The following is a 22200-nucleotide window of genomic DNA, read 5'->3' on the forward strand; positions in this document are numbered from 1 at the left end:
TTTCCAGGGCCAGATAATGGCATAAAGTTTGTTTGCCTCCTGGCTAACAAGCAAACTGCTCACTTGAAGTTAGCACATACCTGCTAAAATGCTAAGGGCCTGCAAGGCAGCAGCCCAGAGCCTTCCCTAGCAAACACCACACTTGACATACTCCAATTTCTTCTTCCTTTTCTGTCACTTTTTATTCTCTGACTTGAAAGACAATTTAATGTCCAAGACTGCCAGAGCTGGAAGCACAGGGGCAAAATGAGCCCAAGGTCAACCACCATGTAAGACCATGCTGTGGCAGGAGCTACACTGCTTCTAATTCCCTGGGGAGCTTCAGTGATGCTGCTGTAACCTAAAAAACTACTGTGATGTTTCATAGAGGCCAAAGTGGTCACCAGCCACCAGACAATCAACATCACTGTACAGCTAATGTAACATCTGTGTTTTTTACTGTTCATAAAATCCCCACCTCAGAATGACCACTACCTACATGGAATCCTGTGAGCATGAGGACATTACCTATCTTCATCTGGAAGTTGTTGAATGAATGCTCATTAATGTATTTCATTTGGTCCATTAACCTCATGGCAAAATCTGCCAGAGCTTTGATGTGTGTCTTCCCTTCCTTGTCGTAAGTGGAGTCGTTGAGGCCTGAGGCAGCCATGTAGGTGCTGCCAATGGTCTTGATCTTCTCCAGCTGCCTGAACTGGTCTTCACTTATTATCTGTGTCACAAGAGCAAAATAAGCAAATAAACCTTGACAAACACACAGATGCTGGTCATGTCCATGCCACGTGTCCCACCTTGCTGCAAGCATCACAAAGTAGCGAACAGAGCCAGGAAGATAGAGGAAAAAAAGGGATTAGATACTCAAAGGAGTGACAAGGGAATAGAAGGGATTTCACAGTGTGGAAAAAAGATAAAACTGAAGACTCCTAGAGTAAGGAGAAATTAACCATGGATTCAATAAATCACCCTCCTTCAGGAGCTCAGCAAATCCCAGCTAAACTCATGGATTCAGTTCACTTCGCTCACCCAGATTTGCTGTGACTTACTTCATCAAAATCAGCAATGATCTCATTGAGCAGCCTCAGACACTCCACCCCTTCGTTGTTGGCTTCCAGCTCCACGTAGAACTCAGAGAAGTTGCTTATGGAGGCGAACATGACAGCCACGCACTCGCAGGACTGGTAGTACAGTTCATCGTTGCGCCGCTCCTGAGCCAGGAAATGGGCTGCCACGTCCTTGGGCAGAATGTTGTGGAGGAGGCGTCTGTTGTAGGCCTGCAGCTCCTCCATCTCCTCCTTCTCCTCAGTGGCCTAGAGCAGGGGAGACACAGTGATGCATTTAATCTTTTGGTAGCTGCTCTGGGGACGGGAGAAAAGCTGAAAATTAACTTGCAGTGAGGGCAGAAATAGAACGGGGGAAGCTGCGAAGGAGAGCAGAGCCAGAGAGATGCAGAAACTTGTGTTTTGCAGTGGAAAATGTTCCATCTCTTTGTGCACACGTGCATGGAAAAGCAGGCAGAGAATAATGCCAGAATCCGACATTTCTGAGCCCTGAACTGGTTAACCACTCAGCTCACTCCTTCCATTGTTTTACCATTTATAAATGAGGATTACAATGTTTATCTGCTTCCCAAGGAGCTTTAATTAATTGTTGCTTCCTCAGTGCCTTGTACTCAAACCACAAAGACCTATAATTAGAATGATGTCCTACCATCCAGAAGGTAGAAAATCTAAATAAAACCTGCAGTCCTGCAGCCCCCCAGCCATGAGTGCTGGCCAGAGCCCAGGCTGTCCTGCTTGCTTGGGAATCACATACAGGGCCCCAACATCACTCATGGGCACAAGCAGTGAAAACATGAACAGTGAACCCAGGGACAGGAGCACAGTGTGGCATTATCCACAGTGTGTTGGCTACCCAGTACTGCTGCCTGGGGGCTATGAAGGCTGGACGTTGAGCCAGTTCCCACTGCTTAACAGGAAACTGAATGAAAATGCAAATGTGAATCTTTCACACCCTTGAACGCAGCAAACTAAAGCTCACTGAACTCTGGGAAACAATTCAGCGGTGAATATGAGCTTCCTATATTTATAAATTGTGTTACATTACATGTTCCTGCAGCAGTAACAGCTCAGTTGCCCAAATTCATTAATCTCAACCTTTAGATCTGTAACCCTTTACCAAGGGGACCATCCAAGGTGCATTTACAAGGAAAAAAGGGGATGAGATGCACAGAGTATGCAAAGTAGCAAAGAAGAGCAGAGCTTTATTAGTATGCCCAGTTATAAACCAGATTCAGATTAAATTCAAAGGCACTTTATCACACTCCTCAACTCGACAGTGAAGAGCTCAGTCATTTTATATTAATGCCAAAGACCACGTGTGATCCTCCCACAACCAACACCCACTAACCTGAAGTTTCCAGAGGAAATCAAGCCTTGCAGTGGATTCCACTTGCTGGGCATGCAAGTACAGTGCCAGGACAAAGACAGTGATGATGACAGGGGTCACAATCTTCAGCGCGACTCGTGTCGTCACCGGGGGGCTGCAGCCAAGGAAAGAGCACAACTTCCCTGTTACTGGAAGAACACGGCCTTGCCACGCCCCACGCTTCCCACTTTGAGGCTAACCAGCCTCTCAGGCTTTTTTGTTCTTTCCCCTCAAAGCCTGAGTTGGTAAAGGGACAAACCTTTACAAAAATCTGGAGACAATGGCTCCCGGGTGCCAGTTTCTAAAGGAGGACATGGAAATTGGAAAAGTAATCCATCTTTTTGGAAAGGATTGTCATTGATATACAGGGCACTCTTCAGAGAATGGCCATACATGCTAAGGCTGACAACATGAAATGCTGACAGCTCCTCAGACTGTGTTCATCCTGCCTTCTGCACTAGCTTCCCCAGGCTCCTGAGTAAGGAACTGCTCTAACTCATGGCTTCTCTAATTAGTCACTTCTTAATGGGCTTTGTTGTGTAAGTGCTCTGTAAGCTGAAAAGAGCACTAAAGCACATTCACACCTCCTCTGACAAGCGGGCAAATAAAAACTGTTGAATATGAATTATGGAGTTACACAGTATGAAAATATTTTGATAAAACCTTTAAATTGTATTACAAATCTTTAAATTGTATTACAAATAAGCCCTGAGCTGACATAAGTCCCACAGGAAAGAGGATGCTCTGAGAGTAGCTACACATACAAAAGGGCAACACTCAGTCCACTCAGGGCATTGGCACTGTGTTGCACCAGCTCACAGCAAAGCACAAACACCAGACACTGCTGCTGAGCCAATGTGCTGCTATTGCACCTTGTGAACAGAAAATACCTACCAACAAAAACCTACAAAATATTTCATGCCAAAGTGACTCACCATGAGGATGTATCATTTGCAGACACGCTGAAAAAAAAAAGCACAAACACAAGGTCAGTGGAGTGTTTGGCTGCCTGCAGCTCTTGCCCTTCTGCACATCATTGCACAGCAGCTCTGCAGTGTGGCATCTCTAACACTGTGTGGGGCTACAGCTCTTTTGAAGCAGAAAACTACTAAAAGATGGGAGGGGGAGGAGAAAACAAGCTTCTGAGCTACACTCAAAACTCCAGAGTGATCGTGTGACATGGTTAATGTGGGTAAAATATCAAAGAAGCATTAAGAGTGAGAGAATAATTTGGGATTTTAATGTCAGTGTGGGATGCTTGGCAAACGCCTGTGCATCCATCACTGCTTCATTAGGTCAGACTACAAAATTTGGCCTAAGGAAGAAAGCTTTGGGCTTTTTTATCTTGTGAGGGCTAGCTCTATTCTTCCTCTTTTATTGTGGCATGGAGATGTGTTTAATTCCTTTAACTCCAGTCCTGCTCTCTTCTTCTGCACATTCCTCACTGCCAGCTTATGCCCAGCTCTGGGTACCACACACAAGGGCACTGAAGAAAACACTTCAGCACCTTCCCATTACTACTGACAATTCTGCAAAGTGCCCACGTGTATCAGAGCTGCTGGGGGAGATGGAAGGTGTGCTTTTTGACACTGAAAGCACAGAACAGAGTTTTCTGGTAGGTAGCAGCTGTCTGAGCTCCTGATTGATTGATTGCTTAATGCTGCTGGCTTTGTTCTCAAGTGTGGGTGGAGTATTAGGTGGCTGAGAACCATGCACAAGCATCTTTTAAAACACTATTGAAATGGAAGGAAAGAGATCAGTGTTTAAATTACTGTAGTGTCATTGATGCAATTAGAACTTCGAAGGCTACGAATGGAATGTGATATTAGCCTGAGAATGTGACAGCTCTCTAGAGAGCTTCAGGCCACAGTTTTATGGGGTTGGAGGGAACCTTGCTACACAATCAGACATCTAAATGATCAAAATCAAAATAGGCAAGGGAACCTAACTGGGCATAACATCAAAAAATAAAAGCATAGCGACTCTCTAACCTTGTTTGTTCCAAGACATTTTCTGCAGTTCTGAGCATGGAATTTCTTCTGACATGGATTTTCTTGCACACAATCTACTGCATGGCTCTTGGCCAGCTCCAGCACTGAACACATGTGCTTGGACACAGACATGGTATGGAAAGCCTGGAGACTCCCCCATGAAAGGCTGGATCTAGCTGGAGACACTTCCCACATGGAGAATGATTCCCCTGCTTCCCTACATCACCTGGCCAAGGATGACTGACTGCCCTCCCTTGTCACTGATGGGAGCATGGCAGACCTGACCCTTAGTACTGAGGCTGCAGCCCACTGTGGGTGTTACTCTTGCTCCAAAACCTTCATCAGAGACTATGAAGTGCAGCAAACCAGTGTTACAATAACTCTGTGGATAAGTGAAGATGCCCAGTGCAGGCAGTACGGGTGTGACATGGATAGGTGTTCCCCCACGGAACAGACATTTCCAGTAGCAGATGGTTCTTTAATTACTGGAAGGGAACACAGAGAGAAGCTTGCTAACCACACTCCTGCTCAAGTGAAGTGCACATTTTTAGCAGGCAAGGCAGTTCATTTTAGAGACAGCTCCCATAGGACCAGAGCATCTCACTTTTCCCAGGCACAGTTGCAAGGACAGACAGCTGGAAGAGAAATGATGGCTTTGATGAACAAATCACAGGGCAAAGCTCTTTGGGCTTCCCTGTGCAGGAGCTCAGTTGAGATCACATTGGCCCATCACATGTTTAACCAATGCATCAGTTTTGTCTTCTGCAGAGGAAAAAGGTAACACGATAGCCCTGTGCATCCAGTCACACTCCAGGTGTCACACACTGCTGTGGCTGCAGCCAAGCCTAGCAATTCCCAACGTGCTGTAATCAGCCTTTCAGCTGCCTGCATGCTGCGTTGGTTTGTACACACAAGTGTGAAGTGACATCTGCATCACTTCTAATTAGTCAGAGTACCATAGTGGCTGCAGAGCAGACACTAATTATGTAGCTACAATGGGCACCCAATTAAAGTAGTATGAGGTCATGGTGGCTTTTCTGTTTTTTTAGTATCAGCTGGACAATAAGGTCCATCTCTGAACTCTGTGCTACATGCTGAGCTCCCATTTCACACAAATGGCCTTCCAGACACTGGGACAATAATTAGCCATCCATGGAGCTCTTTGGACAAAACAAATTGTCCTGGATTCCACTGGAACAGAGTTAAATTTCTTCCTAGCTGATGCAGTGCTGTGTTTTGGATTAAGTATGAGAATGATGTTGATAACATGCTGATGTATTAGTTGTTGCTAAGTAGTGTTTATACTAAGTCAAGGACTTTTCAGCTCCTCAACAACCCCAGTGAGCAGGCTGGAGGGACACAAGATGCTGGGAGGGGACACATCCAGGACAGCTGACCCCAACTGGCCAAAAGGAATATTCCATACCATATGGCATCATGCTCAGTATGGGAACTGGGGGGAAATCTGGCCAGGGGCTGCTGCTCAGGAACTGGCTGGGCATTGGTTGGCAAGTGGTGAGCAACTGTATTGTGCATCACTTGTTTTATCTACTCTAATTAAATTATTATTATTATTACTACTATTATTAGTTTCTGTCTTTTCTGTCCCTTTAAACTGTCTTTATCTCAACCCATGAGTTTTCTCACTTTCCACCTTCCAACTCTCTCCCCATCCCAGCACAGGGCAGTGAGTGAGGGGCTGTGTGGGGCTGAGCTGCAGCTGGGGCTGAGCCACCACACAAATCCCATTTAGTGAGAGATAATACAGCATGACAGAAAGCTATTTCTGGGAAAACATGCTAACCTTCTCCACTTTATTACTGACTTTATTACTGACATTCTGATTGTGAAGTGATGTAAATTACACTTCCAAGTGCTGTAATTTCGCTTAGTGCTTGAATTACAAGAATGAAATTATATTTGAGATATAAAATGCTTTTATTTCACTAATTGTGTTAGAAAATGCTAAATAGCTTCTGCTGATGGAACACCTAATATCTGAAAAAAAGGCAAGAAAACCTCATTCTCCCTATACCTCCCCACAGAAAGCTCCATGGGGTTTCCTACCTAATTTCACTCAATTGAGTTAACAAAATAATTTAAGTGATTACTGCCAATGGCAGCAAAAGCTACTCTTCCATTAACTGGCAATGCCAGCAGAAGCTGTATATCCATTAATTATTACTGGGCACATGGGAGTGCTGAAATCATGGAATAGTCATGTGAAGGAAAGGAGTAACCAGATGCACGGGGCTTGAAGGGCTGATGGTCAATGATGGCCTAAAGGGCTGATGGTTAATGGCCATCCTGAGCTCTGAAGGCATTTCACAGCACTCTGGGAAGGGCCATGGGAATCTTCTCAAACACTCTCCTGTCCAAGGCAGGAACAACCACAGCTATCAGCCTTGACAAATAGTTCACCTAAAGTGGCATCATTTGATTCACTCATATTTAAGTACAATTGCTGCCTACAAGGGGAAATCATCAAAACAAGGAGTTAACACAATAGAGCAATTCCCAACGAGAAACAAAACCCATGGAGGAGGTCAGGCTTGTGGATGTGCCAAACTTCCCTCCCTGGTGTGGGACCTCCAGGAGATGGGGAAGCACCACAGCAGTGGAAGGAGGCTGCCACCAGGATTAATGTGTGACCTGATGACAAGCCAGCTTTTGTAAGTAAAAGGGCACTTGTCCATTCCCACTGAGCCCACACCCTTCTGCTGGGAATTGTGCTGAGCCCAGCTGTGATACTGGCTTTTCAAACAAGAACATGTGTCCTGGAAGCAAGTGGCAGGAGATCACTGGCCAAACATCAAGCACCACCATTCCACCACCCCAAGCTGGGTTTGATATATTGTGGTGGCTCACATCACATCCCTGAGAGAGCTCAAGTTTGTTGGAGGATTTTTTTTTTTCTTATTTGAGAAATGACATTTCTATATTGGGAGTGTAATACCAGCATTAAGAATGACTAACTACACTCCCCATTTCTGGAAAAAAGGAAATACAGATCCACTCTGATTCCAGTTATGTTCTGTTATTAATAGATAGTTCATTAGTCAGGAACCACATTAAAAAGGTCTTAAAGGGAACTGTATTCTCCTGCTCTTCAGAGGCAGAGCACTGGCTTGCACCACAGCCTTGGCACTCCCATCCACCTAATGCCACACTGGAATCACTGTGTGAAAGAATCAGGTGAAGATTTCAGAAGTCAAAGGCACTTACTAGGTGTTGGCTGTAACCAGGAGATCTGCATTGTCAAACAGGTTGACCCCTGGCACTTCCACAATGAGAACATATATAAATTCAATTATTAACATAAGGATCAATTTTCCAATACAGCTGATCTGAAGGAACACAGAGCAGGCCAGGAGACTCAATAAGACACTGTAGGTAAAGTACTGTATAAAGACAAAAATGGGAAAAAAAAAACAAAAGACAGATGAATGTCAGCTGGATAAATCAAAACTGAAAACAAAGGAAACGAAACATAGGGATAGAAAAGGATTGGTAGTTATGTAGTTGAGCTGATCAAACATATAAACCTGGGGCTGCCTGTGGAAATCTCCCACATTACAGAAGTTTAAACTGAATTGATGAAGAGGAAAACTGTGGCCTTCTTCTCCAGGAATTATATACTTCACTCTCAAGAGGCATGGGCCTCACAGCTGGACACCCAAGGCTGTGATGCAGCTTTTCCCTGGACACAGTTACTGCCAGTTCTGCTGGATTAAGTCATGCTTTAAGGCCAAATTCTAGGCTCAAAGTTGCATATCTGTAAACACATAGGACCAAAAGTACTGGCAATTCACACTCCTGGAGAGATGCCCACCTGAGGCCAATGGGGAAGCGCTGTCCCCTCTAATGTCACACACTGGCTCCATGGGCAAGGTACAGGCTGGACAAATGTCCCCACGCCCACCCCATGACAGCCCCAAGATAATTTGTCCAGCCAGCAGCTGCAGAGGTGCAGATGTGTGGCTGTGCAGCACCTCTGGCACAGCTGGGTGCTGCAGCAGCAGCCCCTGCCAGGCTGGGAGCTGTGCTCAGCATGCCAGTGCTTCCCAGAGCGACTGCAGACTGTGGGTGCCATTTATGGCTCCTGGGAAAGTCAGCAGGGATGCAAAAGGAAGAGAGGCATGTTATCCAGCTCACCACCTTCCTGCCATCAAATCTGTGAAGATTTAAGCTTCCACTCTGTCTGGACAGGCTTATTTCTGGCAAAACCCCCATATCATGTGCCTGAGGCAATCCATCCTTTCAGTTAAAGCAAGCCCTAGCTGAAGTAGAAATATGCTTATGTTCTGAGCTCATTTATTAATAGTCTGATATATTAAATTAGAGAAAATAACTTGTACAGCTTGTTCTTGCCTCCTCAGTCTTGACTGAGGGGTAGGATTCCATTGTCTCCCGTGTGGACACTGGGAGCAACAGGCAACACCTGCAGCAGATCCAACACCTGCCTTGCAGAGGGCAGGTGAGGGACTCCTCACCTCTTAGCCCACTGAACAGAAGGACCTGGCTAAAGGCTGCCAGAGCAACCTCAGTGTGCAAAATGGTTATTCCTTATTGCTTAAAATTCCTCTCTGTCCTGGGCCAGCACTCCATACAAATTCATGGTGGGCACAGACTGTTCCTAGATCTGCACTGTGCCAGATTCTCCTCCTGGGTTTTTCTGAAGAAAGCCTCTGCATCCTAAAGCCTCTGTGAGGTTGAAATTTGCAGTAATGGTGGTCTCAGAAACCTCACTGAATCACACAGGGACTACATTCCTGTTAAGTTAAAAGGAAATATGTTCAGTAGGATACCAGGACTTTCAGTAGCACCTTGGACATCTGGATGGTAACAGATCCACCATAAGTCTGTCAGGTCCCCATGAACCCACATGACCTTGACATAAATTCTACTTCCTAGACAGAGTTGTTTTTCCTTTTCAATTTCCAGTAAACAACACATGTAACAGCCATGACCTAAAAACTCAGAAAAAGGTCTTGAATAGCTATGCAAAAAGATATTTTGTTTTTCTTTGCAAAGTATTCTATCAATGTGAAAAACATATTTGGGCTGGTTTGGGTTGTGGGTTTGGTTATTTTTCCCATTAGAGGCATTTTAATTCTTTCTAAACGAGGTGTCCTGAAGACACAAGAATTGCATTGCAAATTGAAGCAAACCAGTGTTTGGGCTGCTGACCTGTCTGAGGCCAGACCTACCATACCTTAGGAAAGAATATCTAAGCCAAGTTTTTCATCAGGATATAAAACAATGGAGGGAAGCGTCAACTCTGTGACTAGACACTGATTTTCAGAGAACTGATTTTTAGGTAAAACTGAGCACCCACAAACTCCTTTGAAATGTGGATTCATGATAATAACTTCAGACACTTAAGGCTGTGTGTAGCAGCCTGTGTCAGTCCTGTAATGTCAGTCAAGAACAACCTTGCTTTCCTCAGAATCACTGAGATTTATCACACAGGTTTTGTAGCCTTTTGCCAGACCGACCTCTGAAACCCATTTTTTCCAAGCAATACCTCTGGAAAGTTGCAGCTGGGCAAAGGACTGTCACAGAACCCCTGCAAGGTGCCCAGGCTGTAGTTGAAAGTCAGGTTGCTGATAAGGCATATGTCCACCCGGTCAGGAGTGATGTTGTATTCAGCAGCCATGCAGCTGGCAAGATCCACAGTGCTGCACATGAACTGGAAAACAAAGATGGTAATAAGCTCCACAGCACAGACAAAGAGGAGAAAACAAAATAGTTTATATGAGTTCAAAAGCCCCTTGGAAATGGCAGTGTGCAAAATATGCAACATTAAATCATCACTTTATGTTTTACTGCATGTGCAGTAGCTATGCTTTTTCTCCCCCAAAATATTGATTAACAAAATCCAGGCCCTAGAGAACAGCCCACCTCTCTCTGAGCCCAAACTCAGCAGTGGTGTTTGGAATCACAGCCAGACCACCTCAGTCCCAAACGTGTAACTCAAAAGCAGAGTCATCACCATGCCCATGAGCTGCTCCCTGCACTTGGAGCAGGAGGCAGCACCGTGCAGGGCTGGCACCAAGCCCAAGGAGCACTTATGTCCCACTCAGTATGGTGGGAGTTATTATAGTGTGTGTTCTTTAACACATCAGCCTCGTGCCAGCCCTTCCTGCAGGGATACACATCAGGTGGGCTCCTGTACTTGGAGCAGAGGCATTTAAAGAATCACAAAAGGACCTGGGCACAGAGCAGTGCCAGGCATATAATGGGCTCTAGGGATGGAGCTGTTGGGCTCCCATTTCTTTTCTGTGTCCAAAAAGCAAAGGACACCAACCTCAGATGCTGTCAGTCCCAGGCAGGGTCATGTTAAATTCGGTGGTTTTAAGGGTCACAGTGCTGCAGAGCACCATTAAGAGAACAATGCAGAACTGAATGGATCAAAAGGAAATAATGGACATACCATGTTGACAAAGGCAGACAGAAAAACCAGGATAATGGCAAAGACTCCAACTAAGGTGCTATTGGTCCTAGACTGTACAATCTTCTTAGAAAGAGTCTGGAGAGGAACTGGGAACAGCTGCATGAGAGAAAAGAAATCAGATAGACACATAAATCCTTGCTTGTTTTACAGATTACAACCTGCATTTGAGCTGCCTGCATCCTTCAGTGTGTGTGGATGCTGCACAGGGGCTGCAGGATGGTGATGGGGGATGGCAGCTCTGGGACAAGGGCAAGCAGAGACATGTCTGCCTCATGGCAGCAGGCCCAGCTGGCTCTCCAAATCTACTTAGCCCTTCCTAATGGGAGTGATGGCTCCCGAGCCCAGATAGCATGGCTTGCAGGGCTGTGCTCATCCTGTCGTGAGAAGCAAACCACAAGCCATCTGTAACTGAAATAGCCAGGAGCTTGAGCCTGGAAATTACTGGAGCAAAGATTTAAAAATGCAGAAATGAAAGTACATGTCACGTCCCTTCGATCACCAAGGCGTATCATAGGACTCTCTGGTGCCATTTCAGACACAGACTGAAACCAGCCCAGGCCAGCCCTGTGATGTGTCAGACCCTCTGCAGAGATCAGCTGGCCCGGGCTGGGCTGTGGCACTCTGCTCCACACTCACAGTGATAAAATACCAGTGGCTGAGGGCAGTCAGGGAGCCCAGCTGGGCCAGTGACTCCGGGCTGGCAGGGCCAGGAGCTCCTGCTGATGGCTGCTGACCCCGTGAGCCCCACGAGCCCCGCTGCCTCTGCTCCAGATGGAAACTGTCTGTGTGTCAGAGCAGGGGCTCACCCTGCCCTTCCCAGCCTGGGTCACCCCTGGTGGGGCCTGAGGCCTCCCTGCGCTGCCCTGGCTGCAAGAGTGTCCAGGAGACAACCAAGGCAACCCTGTCTCTTCATGTGCCACTGCTGTGCCAGTGGAGCTCAGGGCTGGAGCAGGAATGCCAGGGAACCCCTGTGCTCCCATGGGAAATTGTCCTCCCACAGTGCCCTGCCCTTGCACACCACCACGCCAGGGCAGAGGGGCTCTGCCCAGCACTACCAAAGCCTTTTCCAGAGCCCAACTCTCCCTTCCCTTACTGCAGGAATAACCAAGCCACTAGAGGGTATTTTTAGAGACACAAAGAAACAGCAGCACAGCGCCATGGCACTGCAATTTAACTATGACTAATGTTTCTATTAAAAGTCTTGCTTTTCCCTTTTATCCTTCACTCTTACATCTTCGGATATGCAACATTTTGTCAGTGCTGTGCTTCCCACACAGCAGCCCTGCAGTGTAATTACCGAGTGCTGGAGCGGCCAAGGCGCTGATTAGCTGCTGACTTTTTACAGAGGCAGGGAGAGGCTGTGGCAAGAGTTTTGAAAGAGTTGGTTTCACCTGCTACCAGCACATGCTCCAGGTGAAAGGAGAGAACAAGGCTCTGTGGGGGACTGGAGAAAAGGGGAAAGCAGGATTGTAACTTATTTGCACTGAATGAGGAGTGATTGAAATACACCGAAAGCTTATGCAATCCTTCAGGCTCAGTGACAGCCACTAAAACAAAGGAAAACACCTTTCTCTCACAAATAAACCCTGATGACATAGAAATCCTTAGCTTTTTTGATAAGCCATGAACCAAAATATCTCTTTGCCCTACCATGTCCAGCTGCTTCCACACAGATGTCAGCTAACAGATCCCTACTAGAATAGGGTTATGGAAAATGCAATGGGGCTTTCCTCTGCTCTAGCCCCTATAGGATTTAGAAGGAGAATGAGGATCTGTACTGCATTTAGACAGTTTTCTCACTAGATTAGAGTAGGACAGGTTTTCCTGCCACTTCTTTGTTTAGGCCTCAAGGCAAAGCTCCACAAAGGTATTCAGGGATCTAACCTCCATCTGTAATCTCTGGGAAATCAGGCACCTACTAAATAAAACTTCGGAGTTTTTTGTTGTGGATCTTGGCTCAAGCCTCTGCTGCCAACAATCCCAAAAAAGCCTGACTTTGAACCAAGCCTGAGATATCAAGCAAAGCGATCAGTGGAAGACACTTAAATTCTAATGAAAACATGTTTTCTTTGTATTAATCTTGGTTCTCATTACTTTGAAAACTAGGAAAAATTTTAGGTCAGTAAACAAGTACAGCTGGAAAAAGTCCTGAAGAAGAAAGAAATGCCAAAACCCATAGGAGGTCAGGGCTGCAGTTGAGAGTGCAACAACTCAGTCATGCCATGCATCTGAGGAACCTGCATCATGCATCTGCCTCATGAACACTCGTGGGGGCCCTGGCACACAAGTCACACTCTCCCCATTTCACAGAGGCAGGTGGAGACCAGGAACACCTGCAGCTTGAAGGACTGCCCCCATGACAGACATCGGGAACCTGTCTCAGGTCTGACAATTCAGCTCCATTCATGCAGTGCTTCTCCCATAAAACGATCCACAAGTCAGGGGTATAGCACAAAAGTAGAAAAAAAGGAAAGAAGATGACTTTCCCTCCCATTTTCAAAAAAACAAAAATAAGACCTCTTCTGTCCTCGTTAAAGAAGCAGAATATCAGGACGTTACAGTACAGTGAAAATCCGAGCAGTATTGCTGGTTGGCCCATTGGCTTGTACTGCCCAAAGTGACACTGAAATCCTGCCTGAGTGGAGAACAGGGATCTATCCGATGAAATGGCAACTCCCAGACCCATAGCACTACTGAGAAGGGGCTGAGAGAAAGGATGTGATCCATGTGGGCAGCTGAGGTCCATGTTTGGGCAGCCACACAAGGGTAAGGTCACTCATTAGCACTCGAAATCCTCATGTAAAGAAAAGGAACCACAATAGGAAAAAAGAAAATTGGATTGTCCAGTTGATTCCAATTCACTATGAATTGAAATGTGTAAGTGTAGATAAAGAAAGGACACTGCTGTGCAGGTGAAAGTACAAGTTTAAAAAGTGATCCAACAAGTGATGTCACACTGAAAATAATCCATAACCTCCAGTCATTTGCATGATGAAATTATTCCAAATAAAGTCAATTCTTTGGAACAACAGCTGGTCTAGGACAGAAGAGAAATATTTCTTCTTTTTGTCTTCTTAACATCTAGTGTGGGTATGGAAAACTGCTTAGATAATTGCTCTTATGTTGTAAGATGAGGTCTTTAAGGTCTGATTTTTCAATTTGTAATAAAAGCCTTTGAGTCATTTTGAAGTACATTAAGATGCTTCTGCAGTAAAAGACAACATCTCCAGGCAACTTGATGTTGCAAGTCCATTTCTGTAACTTATTTCACAGTGATTTATTAGTCTATTAAAAAAGTACAGTTTTCAGAGGGTTTTATTTTCCTGATTGAGACAAAAAACCCAAATGCTTTAGGAACATCTAGACCAGCTTTTGGAGGCAAAGAACGTGATAGGGAAGCTACATCTGTGTAGAGCTACAGAAAAGCTTATTTTCTCATAAAGGATAACTTGAAATTTCTCTCCTGTCTTCTCCCATGCAAGAAGTTGAATTCCACACAGCAGTGTAGATACCAGAAGTTAAAGGATTTTAAGAAAAAACCACAAACTTGATAAGTTAGTAGCAAAACAGATGTCTGTCAGCAGAGTATTTGGGAAGGGACCCTGGTTCCCATGACCTTAGACTCTACTGGGAAGGGACACCACCTCACAGTGGCCAAGACTTCATGGAGCATCAAAGCAAAGAACTGGAACTCTCTTGTTTATTACAGCTGAAGAAACTTGGAAAGCCAAGCTGGCTGTGCTGGCAGTTCCAGGATCAACTTCTAGTCCATGGAGAATTTTATAGTGGAAGATAATAATGACAGCGAAAGAAAATAAAACATGATCAAGCTGTTCAGAAAGAGCCTGCTGGCCACTGTCAAAGCCAGAGCTGGAGAGGCCAAAACAGGGAGGGGAAATCTCACATGAAAGCTGGAAGGAGGAAGAAAAAAGAGACACTTATCATGTAACAGCACAGCAAACAGGCAAAAGTTATGCTTATGCTGATGTCCTGGGGTGGACACCTGCTTTCCAATTCTGCATGGAATGAACCACTGGTATTTAAAACACATGCTCTCCTATCCCACATCTGAGTGTGAAACAAAGCAAACAATGCTGACATCCCTATCTTCAGGGATTTTATCTGAAGGATCTGTAAAACTGCCTTCCTTCTGCAGGTGTGTGTTTCCTGGAGCAATGTGGAGAACAGAAATAAAATAACACCCCCTATCCAAGGGCTGGGTAAACCCATTGCTTAAAAATCAAAGACCTGAAACACAAAGATGTTGTTCTGGATGACAGAAGTGGGCTGCAGCTATTAGGAGCTGCTGCCATCAGACATGGAGCTGACAAACTAGAAGTACCTGTTCCCTAAACAAGCCATCTCATAATCAGGTGTTGTCAGCAGAAGCTAATTTGGAGCACTAAGAAGGGGTAATCAAAAAGGAACTGGAGCTAGAAGGCCCAATATTTTCAATATTTGCAATCTCTACAAAGAAGCCACACTGGATGCTATACATGAGTATGTTGTGCGGATGAAAACTCACTGCTGGAAATGTCAGTGGCTTCAGAAAATCCCATTAAATTCTGGTTAAATTATTATGAATTCCCTCTGATGTCTTGTGCATCCAGAGCCTATGCACAGAGGCAAAGCCAGCCTCGAAACAGCTGGAGGCACCACTGAACAGAGCATTTCTACAGGAATTGGGAAGATCAAGACAAAGAAAGCAAGAATGAAATCTGTCTACCATTCCAGGGACTGAAAAGTCCTGTGTGCCTTTGAAATTAACCAGTAATTAAGATCAGTAGTAATTTTAACCAAAAAGCCCAAACCATAACCAGAGGATTTGAATGATGACAGAAGTGTTGCTGTCAGTAAGTGGAAGTGGCCTGTAAATGCCACTGGGAGACAAACAGCTCTGAGCCTTGGAATCTGGCTGGTGGCAAGGCAGGCAGCTCGGGTGCTCCAGAGCTCCAGGCCTGCCCCAGCTCTGGTCCCAGCAGAACCAGTGACTTGGGGTGGCCCTGCTTGGCTGGCAGAGTGCTGGGATGGTGCTGCCAGAGACCTGCAGCGTGAGGAAGAAGCACAGCTGGGCACTGAATTCCCAAGTTCACTGTGGCTGTGACCTGAATCTTGTCACTTTGGTGGTTAATTAACTGCTAATCGCATTAACTGCTGATACCAGTTTACAAATGGATGATTTTCAGTTGCATCAAGTGCAATGGACACACCAAGTACAACCAGGCATCCATGGGTACCATTTCCCAGCCCAAGGCACCCAAGCCTTCCTATCAGCAGTGCTATTTCTGACTCTGCTTCTCATTGCTGGTAAACAAGCAAGACCAATGGGATGCTGCACTCAGAAACGAGGCTCCCTTTAATATTGTCATAAGGCCAAAGGAAACCCTGTGAGTGAGAAGTTAACTTCAAATAGAAGTTAAAGCTTCTGTCACTGGGAACACTCTGCAGCTCTTATTATATGAGAAGGCAAAGCTTATTTTCCAAATCTAACTTTAAAAAAAATCAAAAAGACATGTAAGGTGCAAGTCTGTCAAGAGCACCCACATTCAACTGTTGAAAATGGCACAGAGAAGATAATTAAAGTGAGACACATCATCTGCCTGACATTATCCATTATCCCACTGTTTCTTCTGCAGGAAACATAATGCTACTGAGTTATTTTATTCCAGGCACTGAGGAACAAAGCTAAACTTGGGCTAAGGAACCTGAATCTGAGTGTGTTCCACGTTCAGACACTTCTAGACTAGAAGGATCCCTAAACCTGAAACACAGCAACGTTTTTAATAGGAACACCTCTGAGTGAAATGGATGAGCACAGCACCCTTCCCACAGCGCTCACTGCCAGGACAAGAAGAATTAATATGTTTTTGGACTTCACACAATGTATTTATTTTCTGATCAAAGTCAGCTACAAGAAAGAGCCCAGCAAACGTTGGAAGCTCTGTACACTCATGTGAGAAAGGCTGATAAAATTCTATATGTTTATGGCTTTTACTTCCCTCCAGGACATTTTTCCTTGATGATATTCTGCTTCTGATTATCTGCCTACCCAAACACAACTATGCAGCAGGGGCCAGTACACAGGCAACGCTGCAGGAAGTTTACAGAGAGGAAATGAATGCTCAGGGTTTGGTCCCACATTGGAAAATGTGCTCTTCTTATATCAATATGAGAGTGTCTGCAGGGGACTTAATAGACATGCAGATCCACAGAGTGATTACTTCTTGCTGAGCTACAGAGATGCCAACCCTAACATCTGTTTGCAGTTCATTCTGCCTTATCAAAGGCTTTTTCTGTAACCCTTATCACATAGTGTGGAAAGGATGGCTAACAAAACACACTCTGTTAGCTGAAGAAGCAGATTGCTGATCTGGTTGTCTTCGGCAGAGGACTACAAAGAAACCACAGTACTCACCTTTACACAGGAGTAAATGACTGAAACAAACACCACTGTGGTCAGGATCAGGAAACAGGTCAGGTAAAAACCCAGCATGAATGTAGAGCTGAAATCAAGGAGAGGTTTAGTTGGTTTTGCTTTGTTTTTTAAAAGCACATTGTGTAGAATAGCTGCAGCCCTGCTCTCCAGAACACATTTGTACAAGCTATGACACACTGCACAGGCTTTCCAATTAGGATAGCTGTAGGAGACACGAGGTGCCTTGAATACCAACAGATACTCTGGCCTATTTAGAATTATTCAGACAGGCTGCAGAACAGAGAATGCTGCATCTTTTACAGCAATCACCTTCCTGCTGGGGTGACAGAGGTGGGACTGAAAAACATTTCATGCACTAGAGGAGGTGACAGAACAACTTGTTGTGGCAGGTCAGCTCTAGCTGGCTGTGGGCAGGGCACCCCTGGGAAGGAAGGCAGGCTGAGTGCTGAAGTGCAGCTGGGTGGGAATAATCTCAGTGGGAATGGCTTCCTGTCTTGCACAGGGAATGTCTGTGCAGCACCACTCTCTGTGCTCTGTCTCGTGCCTGGGATGGGAGCAAGCACAGCATAAGGATAGTCAGGGATAACAGCCTTATCTTGGCCAGCTTGAGAGGTGCCTGCTCCTCCCAACTTTGAAGTACAAAGAGGATTCCAGGGCCAACTTTGTACTGTGAATTTTCATCTGTTTTCCTCACTAAGATATTCAACACCAATTTCCCAGTGATTGGTCTCAGTGTGACAGGATAGGCCCCCTCCCAGGAGTCAGCCTTGTTCACAATCTAAAGGAAGCATTCTTGCGATGTGACATTGAGGGCAACAACTCCAAAGCCAGCTAGTCTCTGTGTTCTCTCATGACTACTGGGATAATTGCACTTGCTAATTCACTGTTTGAGCCTTTTTTGAGATTCCTTGAAGCAATTCCTCTTTATCATAATAAATTGACACTGACATTCTGTCTCGGGTTTCAAATTCAGATTCCATGGTGTGTCTTTCATGAAGCTCTGATGGTGACACATGTGCACCTGTGGTTTCAGTTGGTGTTCAATAACACACCAAAGCTATGCAACTGAAATATAAGGAAAAACAAAGCAAAAGGTGAAGGGAAGTGTATCTTTGACCTACAGTTAAAATATAGTTTTATTTACTCTTGAACCAAAACACCTTTCAGACAGGCCAGGTTGACTAAGGACACTTCAGAACTTGCAAAAAAAAAACCCCAAATAAACAACCACCCTCCTTATGGGCAGCATGGAAGGAGACTGAACAGCACAACATTTACACCATGCTGCCATAAGGGGTGGGCTCCTGCGTAATACAAAGGAGGCAGCCATATGGTTGCCACACATGAGAAATTGTCAAGTTGTCATTTAAATGTTAAACTGGGTTTTATGGAGACAGCATAGTGGCTGCTTTGGGAGCTTGATGAGCAACACAAGGCTGGTAGAGGGCCTCTGCAGGTGTGAAGTTATGACAGCAATAGATAGAAGTCCAAAGTCTAAGCCCCTGTTAAATTAGTTACTCTCAGAGAACATTTCTGTATGCAATTAACATTGCATTAATTGCTGGGAATTATCTAGTTCCAATTTTGAGCCTCTTTCAGCTTCACTTGCAGTTTCCCAAAGCAGGCCTGTCTGTTTACACAGTGCATTTGTCCTGATGTTATTTTGCTGATTCAATCCTTCTGTGAACACTTGTGCCTGGGAGAGTGAACAACAAACATCAGACTACGTGTTATTTCTGTGACCTTCTGAATATCTGATCTGAACACTGCAAACCAATCTCTGCTCCAGAAAGATCTGTGGTGGGAACAGACGTAGAAAACAGTTGTAATGGCATAAAATAGTGCTGGAGCTCTCTTTAGGGACAATTTTTTGTCTTCTTGTAAAGAAGATAAATTTGGAGCATTTTCAGAGCTTCTGTGATCTTTTTCTTCAGTTTAAAAATGACTAACTCTAAATTTATTTCCAACACAGCATTGCTCAGTGAATGGTGTATTATTACTACTAAACCAGAGCATAGGAAATACCCACATGCTGTAATTTTAAGTGACTTTTAAAGAACTCTTTGAGGAGTCCCATTTCTGCAGAGCTCACTGCTGGAGAAGATTTAGTGGGTTGTGCTGTGCCTTGCAGACAAGGCTGCAGACCACTGCAGTGGGCCAGGAGCACTGTGCCCCACGGCCCTGAGCAGCTTATGCCATTCCTGCCTGGGAAAAGAAATGACTGCAACCCTTAAACCAGGAGCAAGCCACAAGCTCAGGCATGTGCAGCTCAACCTCCTCTCTACCCCTCCTCTTGCCCAGCTGCTCTGAGTCCAGAAGAATAAATGTATGAGAGATTATCCTCATTTGGTAAGCAGATGCTGAGACCTCAGTGCTCTGAGCAATGAGGCTGTGATGGGTTTTTACCTCCCTGTCCCAATGTGTAAGAGGGCAGCCCAGCCTTATGCAGTGAGTTTGTGCTATGCCTTGGTAGGCAATCCTTCCTACTCAGTGATATTTGCTTTCCACAGGCTGATAAATGTGTTGAACTGAATTTCCTAAGACGGAGGTAAATTATAAGAGAAATAACTCTGGGAAAACAGAAATCCTTACATGCCAGTGAGGAGGTTTTAATCTGCACTAGAAATGGGTGAAAACAATAAGCACCATGCATCACTTGAGCATGAATTATTTAAGGATTTTTCTCTTCCCCTTGGAGTTCTGAATTTTCAAGGAAAAACCAAAGAAAAGTAGGCTGGAATAGAGGAGGGGAGCAGATGGGAGCAAAGGGATGAAAGGGTACTCACTGTGGCATGATTATGATTTGAACAAAGCAGATGAAGAGGAAGACTAGGGAGGCACAAGCCACATAGGCTCCAAACCTGTCATCCACCTGCTTGGAGTACTGCAAAAAAACACAGTTATTCTGTTAGTGGGAAATTTGGCTGGCTGCCTTCTCTCCACAAAAATTTCTTACTTGGCTTTTGTCTAGGTCCTTGGAAAGCAGTGCTGGTAGGAAACAACAGTCCCAACTCCCCTTCCCCGCCCAAGCAATCTGTAAGGGCTTGAGCAGGCCCAAAGGCCAGGGAAGAAACCTACAGAGCTGGGTGAAGAGAGGATTCACCAGCTGCCCCTTGCATGAGAGGAACAGAAATGGATTATCTGGTGCCAAGATTCTAGGTCACTGTCGTCAGACCTAAACTTCCTGCATGGGAAGTTTCCTCCAGGAGGGACAAATGCAGCTAATGAGAAAACCTTGCATTTTGTGCAGGTGACTTGACTCGTTCTAGTGGCAGTGCAAGGCTGCTGTGGCTTTCACACAGTCACTCCTTCCAACTTCTTGTCAACGTATTGGCCACGTGGGAGCTGCACCCGATTCCCAAGCTTTATTTAGCTTGAAGCTCAGTTCTCAGCACAGTCCATATCAGTGTTTGAACCACTAAATAAAAGGTGCTCTGAACAGGTGAACCGCTAATTTCCCTGGCAGTTTTCAGCTGTAAAATTGAAGAGGAGGAGTGGGGGGAAATTACATGCTTGAGCTTTTATCCAGTCCCACACTGATTCATTGAACAGCTGTAAACCCTGAAAAGCTCTGCTTTTGTAATAGGTAGTCATTCTTGTCAAGGAAAGACTGTTCTAAATAAAATTATAACATAATAAGTGCAAACTTTTTTTGAAGTGTTTTCCATGGAATAATGAGCTTAACCTAAAGACCACTCAAGCATCCTAAGGATATGTACTTGAATAAAAATGAAAGAAAAAAGGGATTACTTTCTTTGTGCTATTAAACCTACCATTTCTTATGGTACCTTTAACAAAATCATCCAGGTACCTCTAGACTTAGAAATAGGGCTTGGAAATTTAACTTTGCAGCCATCTAGAGCTGATGATAGCTGATAGTCTCTACTATATAGTCAGGGAAATGATCTTTGCCTACAGGAATATCTGAAACCAGATCAGGAAGAAATTAACTGCTCATGAGCTTTAGGTCTGTTACTCCCCCTTTCTCACATTTATGGGATAGAGAACTATTTCTTGCTTAAAATGGGTTCCCAAAAATATTCAGAGTACAGATTGCATCCCAATGAGCTCTAATAGCACCTAGTGCTCTTTGGGGACAAAGGGCAGGGAAAAGTCCCTCCAGAGGAGTTTCAGAGCTTAGGTAGGCTGAAGTGGGTTTCTGCAGTGATAAGAAAGAAGGAGATAAGGGGTGACTGCAATCTCAGTTTGGAGTCTCAAAGTCAGAGAAACAATCTGGTTTATTCTGGATTCCCTTTACTGCTTATCACTGCACATTCATGTATGTCTGATAGAAATGGCTTTCCTGGCCAGTGTTCCCTTCAGATGACTGTGATTTTTTCAGGACAAGTTATATTAAGGTTTCCATGAAGAAGCATGGATTCTTTAAAAGAAAGAATCCTGCACCCACCTCCAGCATCCAAACCACAGCTTAAACATTAGATATAACAGCCTGACCTTCTGCAGGAGAATTAAAACTCCTAACAAGGCTGCCTGACACACTGCAATGGTTTTTGGGCAGCGTTACCTTTTTCTCCAAGTCAGGCTCCCTGAATGTTAAGAGGAATTTGCGCACGTGCTCCGAGCGCAACCGATCGATGCTTCTGGCGTCGATGGCCCGGCCCAGGAACTCATCCACTTCATCCTCTGGGTTCATACTCTCCTGGGTGCTCCTGAGGATGCCATGAAAAGGAAGCATAAGAGCACAAGATAATTTCTGCCTCTGCACTGTGTGTTATTGCAGTGCACAATGAGCTGGAGGTTAATGGCATTTTGCTTCATTGGGAAAGGGAGCAGAGAGGGGAGTGGTATCAGCTCTAGAGCTCACTGCCAGTCCTGAGTCATTACTACAAGGCTTCTATTTATTTGCCCTGTTTCTATACTACCTCTGTTTC

At 44.9% G+C, this 22200-nt stretch overlaps 1 protein-coding gene across 1 annotated transcript in view; it reads right to left on the minus strand.

The window, feature by feature from the left end:
- ADCY5 (adenylate cyclase 5) overlaps positions 1-22200 on the minus strand; it is a 205763-nt gene that overhangs the window by 4240 nt on the left and 179323 nt on the right. Inside the window, exons 11-20 of the mRNA XM_041408507.1 lie at positions 21834-21978; positions 20095-20192; positions 17288-17375; positions 10852-10968; positions 9943-10107; positions 7641-7816; positions 3360-3386; positions 2407-2539; positions 1044-1307; positions 508-712 (exon numbers count right to left, since the gene is read on the minus strand). Coding sequence (XP_041264441.1) covers positions 508-712; positions 1044-1307; positions 2407-2539; positions 3360-3386; positions 7641-7816; positions 9943-10107; positions 10852-10968; positions 17288-17375; positions 20095-20192; positions 21834-21978 — 1418 coding nt within the window. The remainder of the gene's footprint in view (positions 1-507; positions 713-1043; positions 1308-2406; positions 2540-3359; positions 3387-7640; positions 7817-9942; positions 10108-10851; positions 10969-17287; positions 17376-20094; positions 20193-21833; positions 21979-22200) is intronic.

Source organism: Onychostruthus taczanowskii, unplaced genomic scaffold (assembly GCF_017590055.1).
Source record: "Onychostruthus taczanowskii isolate IOZ18803 unplaced genomic scaffold, ASM1759005v1 scaffold10, whole genome shotgun sequence".
Classification (NCBI taxonomy): domain Eukaryota; kingdom Metazoa; phylum Chordata; class Aves; order Passeriformes; family Passeridae; genus Onychostruthus; species Onychostruthus taczanowskii.